Consider the following 21,298-nt stretch of genomic DNA (forward strand, 5'->3'; position numbering starts at 1 on the left):
CCTTTAGCACCAGAAAAATGACCTCGCGCACCAAGAAGAGGAACATTATTTGGCAAATAACATACTTGTAACTACGAATTCGTTCTGAATGTCTAAAAATGCTGTTTCATTTGAAAATGAAATCACTTCCGCGTTATACTGTTGCGCGTAGTATCCCGTACCTCTCTGATGACTGCAATGCAGGTGTTTACGTCCCAGCCTTAACTTTATCATCCAATCAGGGTGCGCATTTGCTCTGTAGTGTGATGTAGTGTTTACTATTTGCATATCACTGAGCGATATATTCAACTTATAACCTTCAGCTGAAATATGAGTGCGTCTTTGTTTTGCATACTGTATTCCATTAAATGTACAAAAACATTCGTGATATGCTTTGTTGTTCTAGTTAAGCAAAAATTGCATCCTCTGTGGCAGTAGTTTTGATATCATTCATAAATTTAAGAATTCATGTTTAGGATTGTGGGACGACTGTGCATATGCCGTCACTAGACTTAAATTTCAAAGACTTGTTACAATGTATACAATGATGATATTTTTAATGGTTGACAACAAACTCAGAATTAGAAATGCTGGTTATAGCTGTCTGCTAGGTTTGTTTACAAGGGGACGTTCTGTGATCACTTGATACAACAAGCAAAAATACGGCTGTTGGTCAAAAATATGCCTGCATATCTGCAGGGTTCTCGACCAATCAGAATGCAAGATTGGTGACAGGTGACATATAAAGACAGTTTCGAAACATGTATTAAATTTGAGAAATTTTGGGTTCTGGAGAGTCATTTCATGATTTCACATCACACAATTTTGCTTGATTACAAAGAAATATCAAATTTAAACTCTTTTTCTGTTGTTCTTTCAGTGATGTACCAGTGCATGATGGGTTTTAGCAGACATGATTTTTCATTAGATGCACACTGAATATTGATGGCTATTTATTTATCTTAAGTTTAGGAGTGATGGCTGTTAAGTACATATGATATATAATTAGAATATAGAGTTATGGGAGGGTAACCATGTACACTGTGGGGCAAATTTAGATAGAAATAAACCATGCATGTTTGTATACACAGAGTGTTGCTACACTGGTCATGCATAAATATGAACAAGTTTTTGATATTGAAGGTAGTATCTTTTCTTTCATCTCTCTGCAGTGCTGAATCCATGTGCACCTACCAACCCATGCCTCAATGGTGGTACCTGTGTGCAACAGCCAGGTTCCTGTACCCAGTATACATGTCAGTGCCCAGGATGCTATACCGGTCAACTCTGTGAACAATGTATGTTACCATCCTGCTATAAAGTACAGTATTTGACATTTGTATTATTTTACAGAATCATGAAATATTCATTCTATCCTTGTAATTTTCGTCAAGACTGTTTTCTCCCCTGTGAAGTGAAAAAAGTACAGTTAACACAGATATTACTAACCTGTTGGCCACACAGTAATACTATGTCAATAAATAGCACCCCTAGTGTCAAGATTCGTTTATTACCACATATAGCTGATAGAGGAGCTCTTCAAGAAAATATTCATAACCCTAATTAGTTCCAGTGGGCGTAGAAGGCCCGCTAGGAATAGAACGCTTGATTTATCTGGCACTTTACTTTCTTGACCAATCACGCGGGGTTTCCCCTAATTTTTGGAAATAAATCAGTGAAAATTTTGCCGAGCCTTACCTGTAAATGCGTTGCCTGTATTTGGTGTACACCTGGAACTGTGACCTTGACACATTCATATCAACATACTCCATTGGTGTACACCTGGAACTGTGACCTTGACACATTCATATCAACATACTCCATTGGTGTACACCTGGAACTGTGACCTTGACACATTCATATCAACATACTCCATTGGTGTACACCTGGAACTGTGACCTTGACACATTCATATCAACATACTCCATTGGTGTACACCTGGAACTGTGACCTTGACACATTCATATCAACATACTCCATTGGTGTACACCTGGAACTGTGACCTTGACACATTCATATCAACATACTCCATTGGTGTACACCTGGAACTGTGACCTTGACACATTCATATCAACATACTCCATTGGTGTACACCTGGAACTGTGACCTTGACACATTCATATCAACATACTCCATTGGTGTACACCTGGAACTGTGACCTTGACACATTCATATCAACATACTCCATTGGTGTACACCTGGAACTGTGACCTTGACACATTCATATCAACATACTCCATTGGTGTACACCTGGAACTGTGACCTTGACACATTCATATCAACATACTCCATTGGTGTACACCTGGAACTGTGACCTTGACACATTCATATCAACATACTCCATTGGTGTACACCTGGAACTGTGACCTTGACACATTCATATCAACATACTCCATTGGTGTACACCTGGAACTGTGACCTTGACACATTCATATCAACATACTCCATTGGTGTACACCTGGAACTGTGACCTTGACACATTCATATCAACATACTCCATTGGTGTACACCTGGAACTGTGACCTTGACACATTCATATCAACATACTCCATTGGTGTACACCTGGAACTGTGACCTTGACACATTCATATCAACATACTCCATTGGTGTACACCTGGAACTGTGACCTTGACACATTCATATCAACATACTCCATTGATGTTTAATAGACGTAAAATACTGTGAAAATGGTCCATTCTTGAGTTCAAACCTTGTCATTTTCAAGTCCCGGGTGAAATTATGTAAAACTGTAACAAATTATCAGATCGAAAAATGAAAACCTAACATTGATAGGTCAGAGTTTGAAGAATATACCATAGAACTACATTACCATCTGGGTACTTCCCGCTAACATGCTAAGTTTGGTCAAAAGATTTGTCCAAACGTGGAAAAATCTTAACGAGCAAAGACAAAGATGACATATTTTAATAAATATTCAAGAGAGGTTATGGAATGGCACCATGCTAGTGGAGTGGAATGCAGAAGTAGGTCTCTATATAGCAGATTGCAGCGGCAGTGTAGGAGTGGCTTTTCAGTTGTAACATCGTATAATTTTTTTGTTGGGAATTACAATTCTTGTGTGTATTTTGGTAAAGGATCAGGAACATTGGAATATTTGCTTCTCCTCTCTGACTGTGCTGGGTATGCTGACAAACAAACAATTGTGACTTGTGCAAATAAAAAAGTTCAAAGTTGATTTCATCCAAAACACTTCGTGCTGTTTCTCTTGAGAACGGCTTACAAAAACATCTTACCAGAAATGTTATATCTTAATGCTTCATGAAAGTTTTGTAAGAAATTTCTCACTGACACCTGCCCTCTGGAACATTGCTTTTGCTTGCAAATGCTAACTAGTTTATTGCATAATCTAATAACTAATTATGTATGTTGAGCTTTGCAGCTTCCTATTGATCAAAAGAGCTGGGTGAAGACAAGCGTGTGTTTACATCTATACTGCACCATCTTCTTGAGAATTTTCTACACAACATCCTGCTGTAGGAGGCACTATACATTGCTTCTTTCTGAATCTGCTCTACCAAACCACATGGTTAGAAAAGCATGCCATGATTGTGCTATGTCTACCCAGAAAAATGTATGGATAAGGCTGATCCAACATCTCTTAAAATGTTAACATACCAATGGCTACACTTCCACTATATACATGATATTGCCAAATGTGCTTGTTGAAGTCAGTATATGTTCTATGTTTTATATTGATAGTCATCCAGCACAAGGCACATACATTGCATGTCTCTTTTACAAACCTATCATATTCTAAAGCAGAAACTACTCAAACAGAGGTTTGGTATTAGAACAATTCAATTTTATAACATTTGCGACTTGAGATTCCAATAAATGTTTGCTTTATCAAAACTGGTATCATATGTTGGCACAAAGTTAATATGGATTGCAATGCTGTCAATGTTTTCCTTTTATTGAAATTATAATTATTATTAACATGAATAACTATGTCTATTCAGAATTTAGGCAATGCTTAAATGTATTATTTATGACATTATAGCAGTTGATCCATATTTCTTGCAGCCAACTAATTTCTGTTTTCTGAAAAAATGGCTACCGACTTCTTTTGAGTAGTAAAAACTATATTGAGTTTTGATACAATGGAAGTGTTAGAGAGGTATGTAAGTGGTACATCAACTGTAAATACAGGACTTGAAATGTGAACATGTAATGATGTGTGTTAAATTTTTGTTTCTCACTTTTAGTACTCAACCAGTGTCAACCCAATCCATGTCTGAATAATGGACAGTGTATGGCTATAGCTAATTCCTGTACAGAGTATGATTGCAATTGTCCTGGTTGTTATACTGGCTCTTTTTGTGAACAATGTAAGTTACATTATATTTTTGGTTCTAGGATTTGAAAATTTGCTATAATATGTGAAGTATTGAATCCACTTTGATATCCTGTGTGTGCTTGTGTATGTGTGTTTATACAGTGTATGACAATTGTGAATGTATCCATAGTGATACCCAATTCTTTGCATGGTGTATGCTCATCTACATTTATTGCTTTCATGTCAACATAACCATCCCCACATCAAATAAAGTTTATGTGTCGTAGTACATGGTTTATTAGACTACACCAAAAGTAATATTCTGGGCTTCACTAGTGAGGATAGCTGTTTGTATATCTTATCTAACAAATTTCACCAACTTTCACTAGAAAGTTGCCTATGGAAAGTCCTGGAAAATCGAAAATAAATATGCATAATAACTGTTTCAATATATAGACTGCATTTTTAGGTGCACATGTAAATATAGACTGTAAGATACGTCGTGACGTTTCGCCCTCACCGGTCTCCTCTCACAGGATGTGTTAGAGGTTGGCTGATGTTTGAGGGCGCCCCGTCACGGCGTACCTTACAGACTAATGTAAATAGGGAATAGAGTATGCGTTTATGCCGATTCCACAAATAAAGAACGACAATGTTTACATTGTAGATGTTGATAGATTTATTACTAGTATTGGTTTCAAAGTTAGTCTCCAAGTTTACTCCAGTTGTGGAAGTGTACAGTAAATTACTTGCAGATATTAGGATCATATCACAGTTGGATACTGACAAGCAGTCAGTGTGTTTGCCTGAATGAATAGACAACTGTATACAACCAGTTGTCTGCTTTTCCTTGACCATGTCTAGCTTTCTTTTCAGGGATATATACTCATCAATTTTGTGTTTGAATGAGTTCATGTAATTACTATGAAAAAATGCACATGTTGAAAGTAGAATTACTTAGTACCATTGTAGCTATATCATTCAAAAATACATGAGACTAGTATTTCCAGACAAGGCGACTACTAAGTGTGTGAACCCTGGTGATATTACATCTAAGTTTTAGTGTAACTTCAACAATGCCTGTCACTGTTGTAGCAAATGTTGAGACAAAGTTGGAAACCAATACTAGTAATCTAACAATATGTATGGGGTGTTCAGTTTAAGAATTGTTTATGACATTGTTCATGACATAATGATCCTATTAGTGATATTAAAAATGTGTCATTTTGGTCAAAAGTCTATAATTCCAAAATTACAAAGCAGATGTGGCTGAGAAGTGGTGGGAACATTCTAAGGAGTGTTTAGATTAAGATGTATTCTTGATATGATGATCTCATCAGTGATATGCAAATAGCACTAAAAGTCTGTCTTTTTGGTCAAAAATCTATAATTCCAAAACTGCTGAACAAATTTGACTGAAATTTGGTGGAAGTGTTTGTAGGGATGTTTAGTTTAAGAATTGTTCATGATGTGATGATTCCATCAATGATATGCAAATTAGGGCTAAAATGTGTCTTTTTGGTCAAAAATCTGTAGTTCAAAACTACTGAGCAGAATGGGATGAAATTCAATGGGGATGCCTATAGGGATGTGTACTTGAAGATGAAGTCACAATATGATCATCCCATCAGCAATATGCAAATTAGGTCTAACAATCTCAGTTTGGGTCAAAAACGTATATTTTGAAAACTATGATGAATGGGGCTGAAACTTGGTAGGGATGTTTTTGGAGGTGTTATCTGCAGTTTTTGTCCAAAACATTTTGACACAATTGGCCCTAGCAACCATGGCCATGCCCTTAGCAACAGTGAAGTGATAACGCATTTTACAAGGATAACAACAGAGAAAATGTATGTTAATATGCCTAGCAACAAGACCATGCCCATAGCAACATCCAAATGATTGTTTATATTGCAAAGATGAAAAGTGGGAAGGTAAATGAATAAAGATTCTGAAAACGTATGCAAATATGCCTAGCAACATGACTACGCTCATAGTAAAAGCCAAATACAGTTGTGCTACAGTGCCATTGGGGCTATTTTTATCACTCTTCCAGTGTTAAATCCATGTGCACCCAACCCATGTTCCAATGGTGGTCAGTGTTCAGCGGCGCCCTCACCCAATGAATGTATTGACTATACCTGTGAATGTCGCGGTTGCTACACTGGAGACACCTGTTTAATATGTAAGTATATCTATTCTTGTAACTGCAGCTGACACAAGTCCTTGGAGGCTTTTTTAAAATGATAATTGATAATTTAAACCCCAATGTTTGAATCATATTGACTTGGATTACTACATGTATGTACTAGTCTATCTTATAATTGATATGGAGAGTATCAATCTGGATCAACTTTTAATTATAGATCTGCCAGACAACAGTTTATCTCACCCAAATTTTAACCCTGATCAAGCCTTCACTTTAACTAGCTCATTTAGGGGAGGGCATGGAATAGTTTCATTATATCCTATAGTGAATTATGCAGTCTGGGGAAATTATATTAGATATACATGTAGATGGGGCAGAGAAAACATGTACTGCTTATTTCTTTTATTATTAGTTTACCAAAATCACTGATAAGATAAGTCTAAAATTAATTGTTAAATGTGAAATTACATATTAACATATTTTGGTAGCCATTTTGGAAAATGGTGGCCATTTTGGATTTTGAAGCAACCAATCATTGGCTGATTGACTAATTGACGATTGGTTGGTTGGTCGGTTGGTTAGCTGGTTGGTTGAAAGAATATCCCATCAAGCGAGTATCCCATTAGGAATGTTCAAGCCCAGTTTTCATGTTTGGATTACTACTGGTACTGAACAATTCCAACAAAAATCTTCTTTAATAGCTGTTCCACTAGTTCACTATGACAGACATCCACCACTAGTTCACTATGACAGACATCCTCCACTAGTTCACTATGACAGACATATTCCACTAGTTCACAATGACAGACATCCACCACTAGTTAACTTGGACAGACATCCACCACTAGTTCACTATGACAGACATCCACCACTAGTTCACTATGACAGACATATTCCACTAGTTCACTATGACAGACATATTCCACTAGTTCACTATGACAGACATATTCCACTAGTTCACTATGACAGACATATTCCACTAGTTCACTATGACAGACATATTCCACTAGTTCACTATGACAGACATATTCCACTAGTTCACAATGACAGACATATTCCACTAGTTCACTATGACAGACATATTCCACTAGTTCACTATGACAGACATATTCCACTAGTTCACTATGACAGACATCCACTACTAGTTCACTATGGCAGACATCCACCACTAGTTCACAATGACAGACATATTCCACTAGTTCACTATGGCAGACATCCACCACTAGTTCACTATGACAGACATATTCCACTAGTTCACTATGACAGACATCCACCACTAGTTCACTATGACAGACATCCTCCACTAGTTCACTATGACAGACATCCTCCACTAGTTCACTATGACAGACATATTCCACTAGTTCACTATGACAGACATATTCCACTAGTTCACTATGACAGACATATTCCACTAGTTCACTATGACAGACATCCTCCACTAGTTCACTATGACAGACATATTCCACTAGTTCACTATGACAGACATATTCCACTAGTTCACAATGACAGACATATTCCACTAGTTCAAAATGACAGACATATTCCACTAGTTCACTATGACAGACATCCACCACTAGTTCACTATGACAGACATATTCCACTAGTTCACTATGACAGACATCCTCCACTAGTTCACTATGACAGACATATTCCACTAGTTCACTATGACAGACATCCACCACTAGTTCACTATGACAGACATCCTCCACTAGTTCACTATGACAGACATATTCCACTAGTTCACTATGACAGACATATTCCACTAGTTCACTATGACAGACATTCCACTAGTTCACTATGACAGACATCCTCCACTAGTTCACAATGACAGACATCCACCACTAGTTCACTATGACAGACATATTCCACTAGTTCACTATGACAGACATATTCCACTAGTTCACTATGACAGACATCCACCACTAGTTCACTATGACAGACATCCTCCACTAGTTCACTATGACAGACATCCACCACTAGTTCACTATGACAGACATATTCCACTAGTTCACTATGACAGACATATTCCACTAGTTCACTATGACAGACATATTCCACTAGTTCACTATGACAGACATCCTCCACTAGTTCACTATGACAGACATATTCCACTAGTTCACTATGACAGACATATTCCACTAGTTCACTATGACAGACATATTCCACTAGTTCACTATGACAGACATCCTCCACTAGTTCACTATGACAGACATATTCCCCTAGATCACTATGACAGACATCCACCACTAGTTCACTATGACAGACATATTCCACTAGTTCACTATGACAGACATATTCCACTAGTTCACTATGACAGACATATTCCACTAGTTCACTATGACAGACATATTCCACTAGTTCACTATGACAGACATATTCCACTAGTTCACTATGACAGACATATTCCACTAGTTCACTATGACAGACATATTCCACTAGTTCACTATGACAGACATCCTCCACTAGTTCACTATGACAGACATCCACCACTAGTTCACTATGACAGACATATTCCACTAGTTCACTATGACAGACATATTCCACTAGTTCACTATGACAGACATCCTCCACTAGTTAACTTGGACAGACATCCACCACTAGTTCACTATGACAGACATATTCCACTAGTTCACTATGACAGACATATTCCACTAGTTCACTATGACAGACATCCTCCACTAGTTCACTATGACAGACATATTCCACTAGTTCACTATGACAGACATATTCCACTAGTTCACTATGACAGACATATTCCACTAGTTCACTATGACAGACATATTCCACTAGTTCACTATGACAGACATCCTCCACTAGTTCACTATGACAGACATCCTCCACTAGTTAACTTGGACAGACATCCACCACTAGTTCACTATGACAGACATATTCCACTAGTTCACAAAGACAGACATATTCCACTAGTTCACTATGACAGACATCCTCCACTAGTTAACTTGGACAGACATCCACCACTAGTTCACTATGACAGACATATTCCACTAGTTCACTATGACAGACATATTCCACTAGTTCACTATGACAGACATCCTCCACTAGTTCACTATGACAGACATATTCCACTAGTTCACAATGACAGACATCCTCCACTAGTTCACTATGACAGACATATTCCACTAGTTCACTATGACAGACATATTCCACTAGTTCACTATGACAGACATATTCCACTAGTTCACTATGACAGACATCCTCCACTAGTTCACTATGACAGACATATTCCACTAGTTCACTATGACAGACATATTCCACTAGTTCACTATGACAGACATCCTCCACTAGTTCACTATGACAGACATCCTCCACTAGTTAACTTGGACAGACATCCACCACTAGTTCACTATGACAGACATATTCCACTAGTTCACTATGACAGACATATTCCACTAGTTCACTATGACAGACATCCTCCACTAGTTCACTATGACAGACATCCTCCACTAGTTCACTATGACAGACATCCTCCACTAGTTCACTATGGCAGACATATTCCACTAGTTCACTATGACAGACATCCTCCACTAGTTCACTATGACAGACATATTCCACTAGTTCACTATGACAGACATCCACCACTAGTTAACTTGGACAGACATCCACCACTAGTTAACTTGGACAGACATCCACCACTAGTTAACTTGGACAGACATCCACCACTAGTTCACAATGACAGACATCCTCCACTAGTTCACTATGACAGACATCCACCACTAGTTCACTATGACAGACATATTCCACTAGTTCACTATGACAGACATATTCCACTAGTTCACTATGACAGACATCCTCCACTAGTTCACTATGACAGACATATTCCACTAGTTCACTATGACAGACATCCACCACTAGTTCACTATGACAGACATATTCCACTAGTTCACTATGACAGACATCCACCACTAGTTCACTATGACAGACATCCTCCACTAGTTCACTATGACAGACATCCTCCACTAGTTAACAATGACAGACATATTCCACTAGTTCACTATGACAGACATATTCCACTAGTTCACTATGACAGACATATTCCACTAGTTCACTATGACAGACATATTCCACTAGTTCACTATGACAGACATATTCCACTAGTTCACTATGACAGACATCCTCCACTAGTTCACTATGACAGACATATTCCACTAGTTCACTATGACAGACATCCACCACTAGTTCACTATGACAGACATATTCCACTAGTTCACTATGACAGACATCCACCACTAGTTCACTATGACAGACATCCTCCACTAGTTCACTATGACAGACATCCTCCACTAGTTAACAATGACAGACATATTCCACTAGTTCACTATGACAGACATCCACCACTAGTTCACTATGACAGACATATTCCACTAGTTCACTATGACAGACATCCTCCACTAGTTCACTATGACAGACATATTCCCCTAGTTCACTATGACAGACATATTCCACTAGTTCACTATGACAGACATATTCCACTAGTTCACTATGACAGACATATTCCACTAGTTCACTATGACAGACATACTCCACTAGTTCACTATGACAGACATCCACCACTAGTTCACTATGACAGACATCTACCACTAGTTCACTATGACAGACATATTCCACTAGTTCACTATGACAGACATATTCCACTAGTTCACTATGACAGACATCCTCCACTAGTTCACTATGACAGACATCCACCACTAGTTCACTATGACAGACATCCACCACTAGTTCACTATGACAGACATATTCCACTAGTTCACTATGACAGACATCCACCACTAGTTCACTATGGCAGACATCCTCCACTAGTTCACTATGACAGACATCCTCCACTAGTTCACTATGACAGACATATTCCACTAGTTCACTATGACAGACATATTCCACTAGTTCACTATGACAGACATCCTCCACTAGTTCACTATGACAGACATCCTCCACTAGTTCACAATGACAGACATATTCCGCTAGTTCACTATGACAGACATCCACCACTAGTTCACTATGACAGACATCCTCCACTAGTTTACTATGACAGACATATTCCACTAGTTCACTATGAAAACATATTCCACTAGTTCACTATGACAGACATATTCCACTAGTTCACTATGACAGACATATTCCACTAGTTCACTATGACAGACATCCTCCACTAGTTCACTATGACAGACATCCTCCACTAGTTCACTATGAAAACATATTCCACTAGTTCACTATGACAGACATACTCCACTAGTTCACTATGACAGACATATTCCACTAGTTCACAATGACAGACATCCACCACTAGTTAACTTGGACAGACATATTCCACTAGTTCACTATGACAGACATCCTCCACTAGTTCACAATGACAGACATATTCCGCTAGTTCACTATGACAGACATCCACCACTAGTTCACTATGACAGACATATTCCACTAGTTCACTATGACAGCCATATTCCACTAGTTCACTATGACTGACATCCACCACTAGTTCACTATGACAGACATCCTCCACTAGTTCACTATGACAGACATCCTCCACTAGTTCACTATGACAGACATCCACCACTAGTTCACTATGACAGACATCCACCACTAGTTCACTATGACAGACATATTCCACTAGTTCACTATGACAGACATATTCCCCTAGATCACTGACAGACATCCACCACTAGTTCACTATGACAGACATCCACCACTAGTTAACTTGGACAGACATCCACCACTAGTTCACTATGACAGACATCCTCCACTAGTTCACTATGACAGACATCCTCCACTAGTTCACTATGACAGACATCCACCACTAGTTCACAATGACAGACATCCACCACTAGTTAACTTGGACAGACATCCACCACTAGTTCACTATGACAGACATCCTCCACTAGTTCACTATGACAGACATCCTCCACTAGTTCACTATGACAGACATCCACCACTAGTTCACTATGACAGACATCCACCACTAGATCACTATGACAGACATCCTCCACTAGTTCACTATGACAGACATACTCCGCTAGTTCACTATGACAGACATCCACCACTAGTTCACTATGACAGACATCCACCACTAGTTCACTATGACAGACATATTCCACTAGTTCACTATGACAGACATATTCCACTAGTTCACTATGACAGACATATTCCACTAGTTCACTATGACAGACATCCACCACTAGTTCACTATGACAGACATCCACCACTAGTTCACTATGACAGACATATTCCACTAGTTCACTATGACAGACATCCTCCACTAGTTCACTATGACAGACATCCACCACTAGTTCACTATGACAGACATCCTCCACTAGTTCACTATGACAGACATCCTCCACTAGTTCACTATGGCAGACATATTCCACTAGTTCACTATGACAGACATCCTCCACTAGTTCACTATGACAGACATCCTCCACTAGTTCACTATGACAGACATCCACCACTAGTTAACTATGACAGACATCCACCACTAGTTCACTATGACAGACATCCTCCACTAGTTCACTATGACAGACATATTCCACTAGTTCACTATGACAGACATATTCCACTAGTTCACTATGACAGACATCCTCCACTAGTTCACTATGACAGACATATTCCACTAGTTCACTATGGCAGACATATTCCACTAGTTCACTATGACAGACATATTCCACTAGTTCACTATGACAGACATATTCCACTAGTTCACTATGACAGACATCCTCCACTAGTTCACTATGACAGACATCCTCCACTAGTTCACTATGACAGACATATTCCACTAGTTCACTATGACAGACATATTCCACTAGTTCACTATGACAGACATATTCCACTAGTTCACTATGACAGACATCCTCCACTAGTTCACTATGACAGACATATTCCACTAGTTCACAATGACAGACATATTCCACTAGTTCACTATGACAGACATCCACCACTAGCTCACTATGACAGACATCCTCCACTAGTTCACTATGACAGACATATTCCACTAGTTCACTAGGACAGACATATTCCACTAGTTCACAATGACAGACATATTCCACTAGTTCACTATGACAGACATATTCCACTAGTTCACTATGACAGACATATTCCACTAGTTCACTATGACAGACATATTCCACTAGTTCACAATGACAGACATATTCCACTAGTTCACTATGACAGACATATTCCACTAGTTCACAATGACAGACATATTCCACTAGTTCACTATGACAGACATATTCCACTAGTTCACAATGACAGACATATTCCACTAGTTCACTATGACAGACATATTCCACTAGTTCACTATGACAGACATCCACCACTAGTTCACTATGACAGACATCCTCCACTAGTTCACTATGACAGACATCCTCCACTAGTTCACTATGACAGACATATTCCACTAGTTCACAATGACAGACATATTCCACTAGTTCACTATGACAGACATCCACCACTAGTTCACTATGACAGACATCCTCCACTAGTTCACTATGACAGACATATTCCACTAGTTCAAAATGACAGACATATTCCACTAGTTCACTATGACAGACATCCACCACTAGTTCACTATGACAGACATCCTCCACTAGTTCACTAGGACAGACATATTCCACTAGTTCACAATGACAGACATCCTCCACTAGTTCACAATGACAGATGTCCTCCCGTAGATCACTATGACAGATGTCTTCCCCTAGTTCGCTATGACAGATGTCCTCCACTAGTTCACAATGACAGATGTCCTCCCGTAGATCACTATGACAGATGTCCTCCCCTAGATCACTATGACAGATGTCCTCCACTAGTTCACAATGACAGATGTCCTCCCCTAGATCACTATGACAGATGTCTTCCCCTAGTTCGCTATGACAGATGTCCTCCCCTAGATCACTATGACAGATGTCCTCCCCTAGATCACTATGACAGATGTCCTCCACTAGTTCACTATGACAGATGTCCTCCCCTAGTTCGCTATGACAGATGTCCTCCACTAGTTCACTATGACAGATGTCCTCCCCTAGTTCGCTATGACAGATGTCCTCCCCTAGATCACTATGACAGATGTCCTTCACTAGTTCACAATGACAGATGTCCTTCACTAGTTCACTATGACAGATGTCCTCCACTAGTTCACAATGACAGATGTCCTTCACTAGTTCACTATGACAGATGTCCTTCACTAGTTCACTATGACAGATGTCCTTCACTAGTTCACTATGACAGATGTCCTCCCCTAGTTCGCTATGACAGATGTCCTTCACTAGTTCACAATGACAGATGTCCTTCACTAGTTCACTATGACAGATGTCCTTCACTAGTTCACTATGACAGATGTCCTTCACTAGTTCACTATGACAGACTAGTTTACTTTGACAGATTTCCTCACAAAAAAGTTGCAGTATACTTGGTTGATGTGCCTTGACTTTGTTCACTCCATGACATTATAATGTTATAATTTTGTATTTTCACAGTATTGGATCCGTGTAGCCCAGAGCCATGTCAAAATGGAGGTTTTTGTCTGCAACAAACATGTACAACGTACCAATGCAGCTGTCAGTTCTGCTACACTGGCACAAACTGTGAAACTCGTGAGTATTTAGCAAACTATTGAACTACCAATAAGATCATTTCAAACTATTGAACTACCAATAAGATCATTTCAAACTATTGAACTACCAATAAGATCATTTCAAACTTTTGAAAAACCAATAAGATCATTTCAAACTATTGAACCACCAATAAGATCATTTCAAACTATTGAACTACCAATAAGATCATTTCAAACTTTTGAACTACCAATAAGACCATTTCAAACTATTGAACCACCAATAAGATCATTTCAAACTTTTGAACTGCCAATAAGATCATTTGAAGCTATTGAATTACCAATAAGATCATTTCAAACTATTGAACCACCAATAAGATCATTTCAAACTTTTGAACTACCAATAAGATCATTTCAAACTGTTGAACCACCAATAAGATTATTTGAAACTATTGAACCACCAATAAGACCATTTTACACTTATTTATCCCCAATTCTGTATTGTTTTATATTTAATAATTCCATATTTGTTGGTGTTGTTGTTGTTATTGTTATTTAGGTATAGACCCATGTAACAGTGATCCATGTCTCAATGGTGGTACGTGTACAACGCCACAAAACCAGTGTACATTTTACCAATGCCAGTGTCCAAACTGTTATACTGGTATCAACTGTCAAACATGTAAGTTTTGGGTTTTAATTAAATTTTTAATTCTTGCCTTCAATCAATACTAATCATTCTGTAGTAGTGACCATGATATTGTAATAAGTTAGTATATCTGAAAGTGTTGTTTTTATCTCCTGATATTATAATAAGTTAGTATATCTGAAAGTATTGTCTTTATCTCCTTATATTGTAATAAGTTAGTATATCTGAAAGTATTGTCTTTATCTCCTCATATTGTTATAAGTTAGTATATCTGAAAGTATTGTCTTTATCTCCTTATATTGTAATAAGTTAGTATATCTGAAAGTATTGTCTTTATCTCCTGATATTATAATAAGTTAGTATATCTGAAAGTGTTGTCTTTATCTCCTGATATTATAATAAGTTAGTATATCTGAAAGTATTGTCTTTATCTCCTTATATTGTAATAAGTTAGTATATCTGAAAGTGTTGTCTTTATCTCCTCATATTGTAATAAGTTAGTATATCTGAAAGTATTGTCTTTATCTCCTGATATTATAATAAGTTAGTATATCTGAAAGTGTTGTCTTTATCTCCTCATATTGTTATAAGTTAGTATATCTGAAAGTATTGTCTTTATCTCCTGATATTATAATAAGTTAGTATATCTGAAAGTGTTGTCTTTATCTCCTCATATTGTTATAAGTTAGTATATCTGAAAGTGTTGTTTTTATCTCCTCATATTGTAATAAGTTAGTATATCTGAAAGTGTTGTCTTTCCTCATATTGTAATAAGTTAGTATATCTGAAAGTGTTGTCTTTATCTCCTGATATTATAATAAGTTAGTATATCTGAAAGTATTGTTTTTATCTCCTCATATTGTAATAAGTTAGTATATCTGAAAGTGTTGTCTTTCCTCATATTGTAATAAGTTAGTATATCTGAAAGTGTTGTCTTTCCTCATATTGTTATAAGTTAGTATATCTGAAAGTGTTGTCTTTATCTCCTGATATTGTAATAAGTTAGTATATCTGAAAGTGTTGTCTTTATCTCCTGATATTATAATAAGTTAGTATATCTGAAAGTATTGTTTTTATCTCCTTATATTGTAATAAGTTAGTATATCTGAAAGTGTTGTCTTTATCTCCTGATATTATAATAAGTTAGTATATCTGAAAGTATTGTTTTTATCTCCTTATATTGTAATAAGTTAGTATATCTGAAAGTATTGTTTTTATCTCCTTATATTGTAATAAGTTAGTATATCTGAAAGTATTGTCTTTATCTCTTGATATTATAATAAGTTAGTATATCTGAAAGTATTGTTTTTATCTCCTTATATTGTAATAAGTTAGTATATCTGAAAGTGTTGTCTTTATCTCCTCATATTGTAATAAGTTAGTATATCTCTGTCTATAACCTTGCAACTAAATTCCTCAATGTAATATTTCATCATTGTGTGTAAAACTTAATCTTTCCAGTCTGTGGACTCAGACTTGTAGGTATAGCTCTTAAATATAGTCATTTTATCTTTTGTCTAAATTTTGATCTTGTTTTGTTCTATACCAGTGTTGGATCCATGTGCAAACAGTCCATGTTTGAATGGCGGTCAGTGTCAGGCTGTACAGGGATCATGTACTATATACCAATGTACTTGTACTGGTTGTTTCACTGGCAGAAACTGTGAAACTCGTAAGTATATTGTGTGCTTACAATGAAACTAGGGTTAGGATGGGCCTCACCGAATATAAGAGGTAGAAGGGGGGGGGGGGGGCATAGGGAGGAAGGGTTTGATGTTTTCTGAGCATTCAACAAAAGAAAGAAAGTGTGGAAACTCAGTTACTGTAGAGGATATAGAGGTATATCCAGTATGATATATAACTGAAAATTGGAAGAAAAGAAGTTAGAATTCAATTTGTCTTCTCAAACCAGACTCTCCATTGTGTCTCTCCAGCAATCAATCCATGCCAGAATTTCCCATGTCAGAATGGTGGTACTTGTTCAAGCAATACTCAGACTCTATCATGTGAAGATTTCACCTGTCAATGTCAAAACTGTTATATCGGCTTGACTTGTTCCACATGTAAGTATTGTCGACTGATAGCTTAACAGATATCTTCACTGTGTTTTAGACTAAAAAGAGTTCCATTTTATTACTGAATAAATAGCAATGCCCTCAATGACTGGTAGTTGTTGTATCAATGAATAATAGAAGGGGGCGATGTCAAGTTATTACAAGGTTGCCACTGATTGGAAAACATACATATACATTACGAGTCATTAAATTTTATATTACATTATATTTCATACTATTTGCCTGTTCTACTTTGTTTGGGTATTAAACTATGTGATGTAACATTTACTCAACAAAATATGGAATGAAGCTAATTGGTAACATTATTGCCACCCTGGCATCATTAGCCAATGTAAATGCAGACTCCTTGTTTTGCTTTGGAAAAAATGTAATAATTGAGCTGTCTCAGCAATGAATATTGTAGTCTACCTTTTGTTTCATTTTTCTAATTAATGAGCTTCCACAATCCGTGGGATTAGATATCCTCACTAATTTATTCCGATATACCGTACTCCTGACTTGTTTTGTTTGCATTTCCCAGTCCTTAATCCATGTGATCCTGAGCCATGCCAGAACAATGGATTCTGCATACCAGAGCCTGGATCTTGTACAGAGTTTAGGTGCTCATGTTCAAACTGTTATACTGGAGAAAGATGTGAAACATGTAAGTATCTCACTGCAAACAACCAGGGAAATGAGGTATATAAGGGTTCCGAAATTGACAAAGTGAGTGTAAAAGTGCTCAACGTTCACTTTGTCAAAAATGGCAAAGTGAGCATCCAATTAACTTTGGTGGAAGTGCTCAATGCTCATTTTGTCAAAAATGACAAAGTGAGCATCAAACTGAAATGGGAATTATTACTACACCACAGACAGATAGAGACAACTAAGAAACTACATTGTTTGCAGTCAAAAAGACAGACTGTTTTCAGACAGATATCAACTTGTCATCCGATCATCACTGTTTTCCCCAGAATTGTCATATTGTCATGCTCGGACATTCGTATGAAAGATCAGGCAATATTAAAGCTTTGATTCAACACTATTTTGTTGTGTCAGTTTTGAGAGCACTAATATCGGCAACCATGCAGTTACCATATGTAACAACACTGCTGTCAAAGTGTGGTTGTCAATGTTTACACAAGGGCAAAATAGGCGATGTTACAAAATCACTTGAATATCATTGTACTTGTATTTAGATCTACAAATAATTGACATCTTTATCATCTTTGAAACAAGGAAATAAAGAGTTACAGTAAATGATGTTCACCAATGAAACAAAATCAATTGTTTGCCAAAAAATACATGTCTTGCCTCACTATATCACATAATACCCTTCCATGGTTGGCTAATATGATAGAACCCTATGAGTGCAAGTGTGGTGTACATTGTACTCAGAGTATTTGCATTCATGAGTGTGTGCAGTGTTCTCTGTAGCCATTCTTTCATGAGCATAGTGAGTGAAAGTGCAGCAGAAAACACTTCAAGTAGAATTGGAAATACCTCTGAGTTCCCACACCCATAACAGTGCAAGTAATCTCTGGTACATATGTAATAATGTAACACTATGTCTTACAGAAACCAGATTTAAACTGAACTGCCTCTAGTAAGGGCAAAACCATAGATTTCTATACCCATATGTACATTCAGTGTTTTTGTTATAGCTATCATATGTAACTTTCACTAGAGTCCAACATTTTAGATATAATAGTAAAAGTATAAACCTCAAATGACATCTCTTCTTTTTGTGCCAGTAAACTCAATTTATGAATTATTTGTAGGAATACTAATTTTATGGTGATTTGATGAAGCATACTTGATCCCCAGAAATTTTGATCAGGTTTTCGCTTATAGTTTCCTTAATACAGACTGGAAAGTTTACAAATTTCACGAAAATTTGGCAAGGTCTTTGTGTAAGAATTTTCAGTAGAAGGTGGGTGATTTGACCTGGAAGTTGAAGCTGACCATGTTTGACCATGCTCTAGATCTTACATGGCAAGCAGACATGCAGAAGTGCAAACATGTTCCTAACTGTCAAAATATAAAAGAGATTTTCAATTTTGATTGAGAATGAAATGTTGAATAGATGAATTAGCTTGGCTAATTCTCCAGCAAGATTGACCGGTGATGCGATCTATTTACAACCAACACAACACAATATGAAAATTAGAAAGGTCAAATATACCAAGAGTTTTAAAAGACTAATTACAAAATATGCAGATAACTAATTAAAACTAATAGTTACATCAAAAATATTTTCAGGACAGGTGCACTTTGGTATCACAAATGTATGTATAAAATTATATAGAATTTGAAGCTTGCACTCTGTAGATATAGTCTGATTTCTGAAAAACGTTAATTAGCCTTCATTTTTATTAGCACAACTGAACTGAGGTTCAGTAGTGCTATAGGGATCGCCCGGCGTCTGTGTGTGTGTGTGTGTGTGTGTGTGTGTGTGTGTGTGTGTGTGTGTGTGTGTGTAAGTGTGTGTGTGTGTGTGTGTGTGTGTGTGTGTGTGGATGTGTGTGTGTGTGTGTGTGTGTGTGTGTGTATGTGTGTGTGTGTGTGTGTGTGTGTGTGTGTGTGTAAACAACTTAAAGTCAAAAACCGCTGAACCGATTGCCATGATATTTGGTGGGTCTGTTACCTTTGGTGTCTAGTTGGGAAATTGTTCAAATCAAAATGATCGCATCACAGGTGTGTGATTTGGGTCAAAAAATGTGATTTTTGGTCAAAAAACTTAAACTCAGAAACTACTGGGCAGATTGGTGTGAAATTTGGTGGGAACAGTCTTAAGGGGGTGTAAAGTAAGATTTGTTTATGACATGACGATTCCACCAGTGATATGCAAATTAGGGCGAAAAATGTGTCTTTTTGGTTAAAAATCTATAATTCCAAAACTACTGAGCAGATTGGGCTGACATTTAATGGGAATGTATCTAGGGATGTATGGACAAAGAAATATTAAGCCATACAATGATTCCATGAGTGATATGCAAATTAGGTGTAAAATGTTCATTTTTGGTCAAAAACTTATATCTCAAAAAGTACTTGGTCACCGAGTCTGAAACTTGGTGAGATGTTTCTGAAAGTGTTATTCTGCAGATTTTCTTCAAAACATTTTGACAAAATTGGCCCTAGCGACCATGACCACGACCATTCTCTTTTTATTAATTTAAAAATTCAGAAATTGTGCATGTGGAAACATTTGACATTTTCATCCCAGTGTGGAAGATTTGTAATATTTTACAGACAGTATTATTGAAAAATGTAGTTATGGAGGTGTTTTTTAAAATCAAAAGTTGCCGTGAAATCTTGTGTAATATAGGTGGATTGTATTTTCCATTTCAGTCATGGATCCATGTCAGACCAACCCATGTCAAAATGGTGGACAGTGTCAGGGCATACCAGGATCATGTACAGCTTACGTCTGTCAATGCCCAGATTGTTACTATGGAAACATTTGTGAAAACAGTGAGTAGAAATGTTTGATTATTCCTGTATGAGTAATGATGATGTAATCTACCAAACAAACTCATTCTTATTCAAACAGATTCGTAATCATTCATAAGTGAGTATTGATGTTGTTATTATTCAAACAAACAAACAAACAAACAAACAA

The 21,298-nt window shown here is 37.2% G+C and overlaps 1 protein-coding gene across 1 annotated transcript in view; it reads left to right on the forward strand.

Moving 5' to 3' along the window:
* Positions 1–21,298, forward strand: part of LOC144435554 (uncharacterized) — a 450,358-nt gene that overhangs the window by 187,774 nt on the left and 241,286 nt on the right. Inside the window, exons 100-108 of the mRNA XM_078124141.1 lie at positions 1,152–1,277; positions 4,206–4,328; positions 6,333–6,461; positions 14,900–15,016; positions 15,533–15,655; positions 17,172–17,294; positions 17,557–17,685; positions 18,218–18,340; positions 21,028–21,150. Of these exons, the coding sequence (XP_077980267.1) occupies positions 1,152–1,277; positions 4,206–4,328; positions 6,333–6,461; positions 14,900–15,016; positions 15,533–15,655; positions 17,172–17,294; positions 17,557–17,685; positions 18,218–18,340; positions 21,028–21,150 (1,116 nt within the window). The remainder of the gene's footprint in view (positions 1–1,151; positions 1,278–4,205; positions 4,329–6,332; positions 6,462–14,899; positions 15,017–15,532; positions 15,656–17,171; positions 17,295–17,556; positions 17,686–18,217; positions 18,341–21,027; positions 21,151–21,298) is intronic.

This window comes from Glandiceps talaboti, chromosome 5 (genome assembly GCF_964340395.1).
Source record: "Glandiceps talaboti chromosome 5, keGlaTala1.1, whole genome shotgun sequence".
NCBI classification, from domain to species: Eukaryota; Metazoa; Hemichordata; class Enteropneusta; family Spengelidae; genus Glandiceps; species Glandiceps talaboti.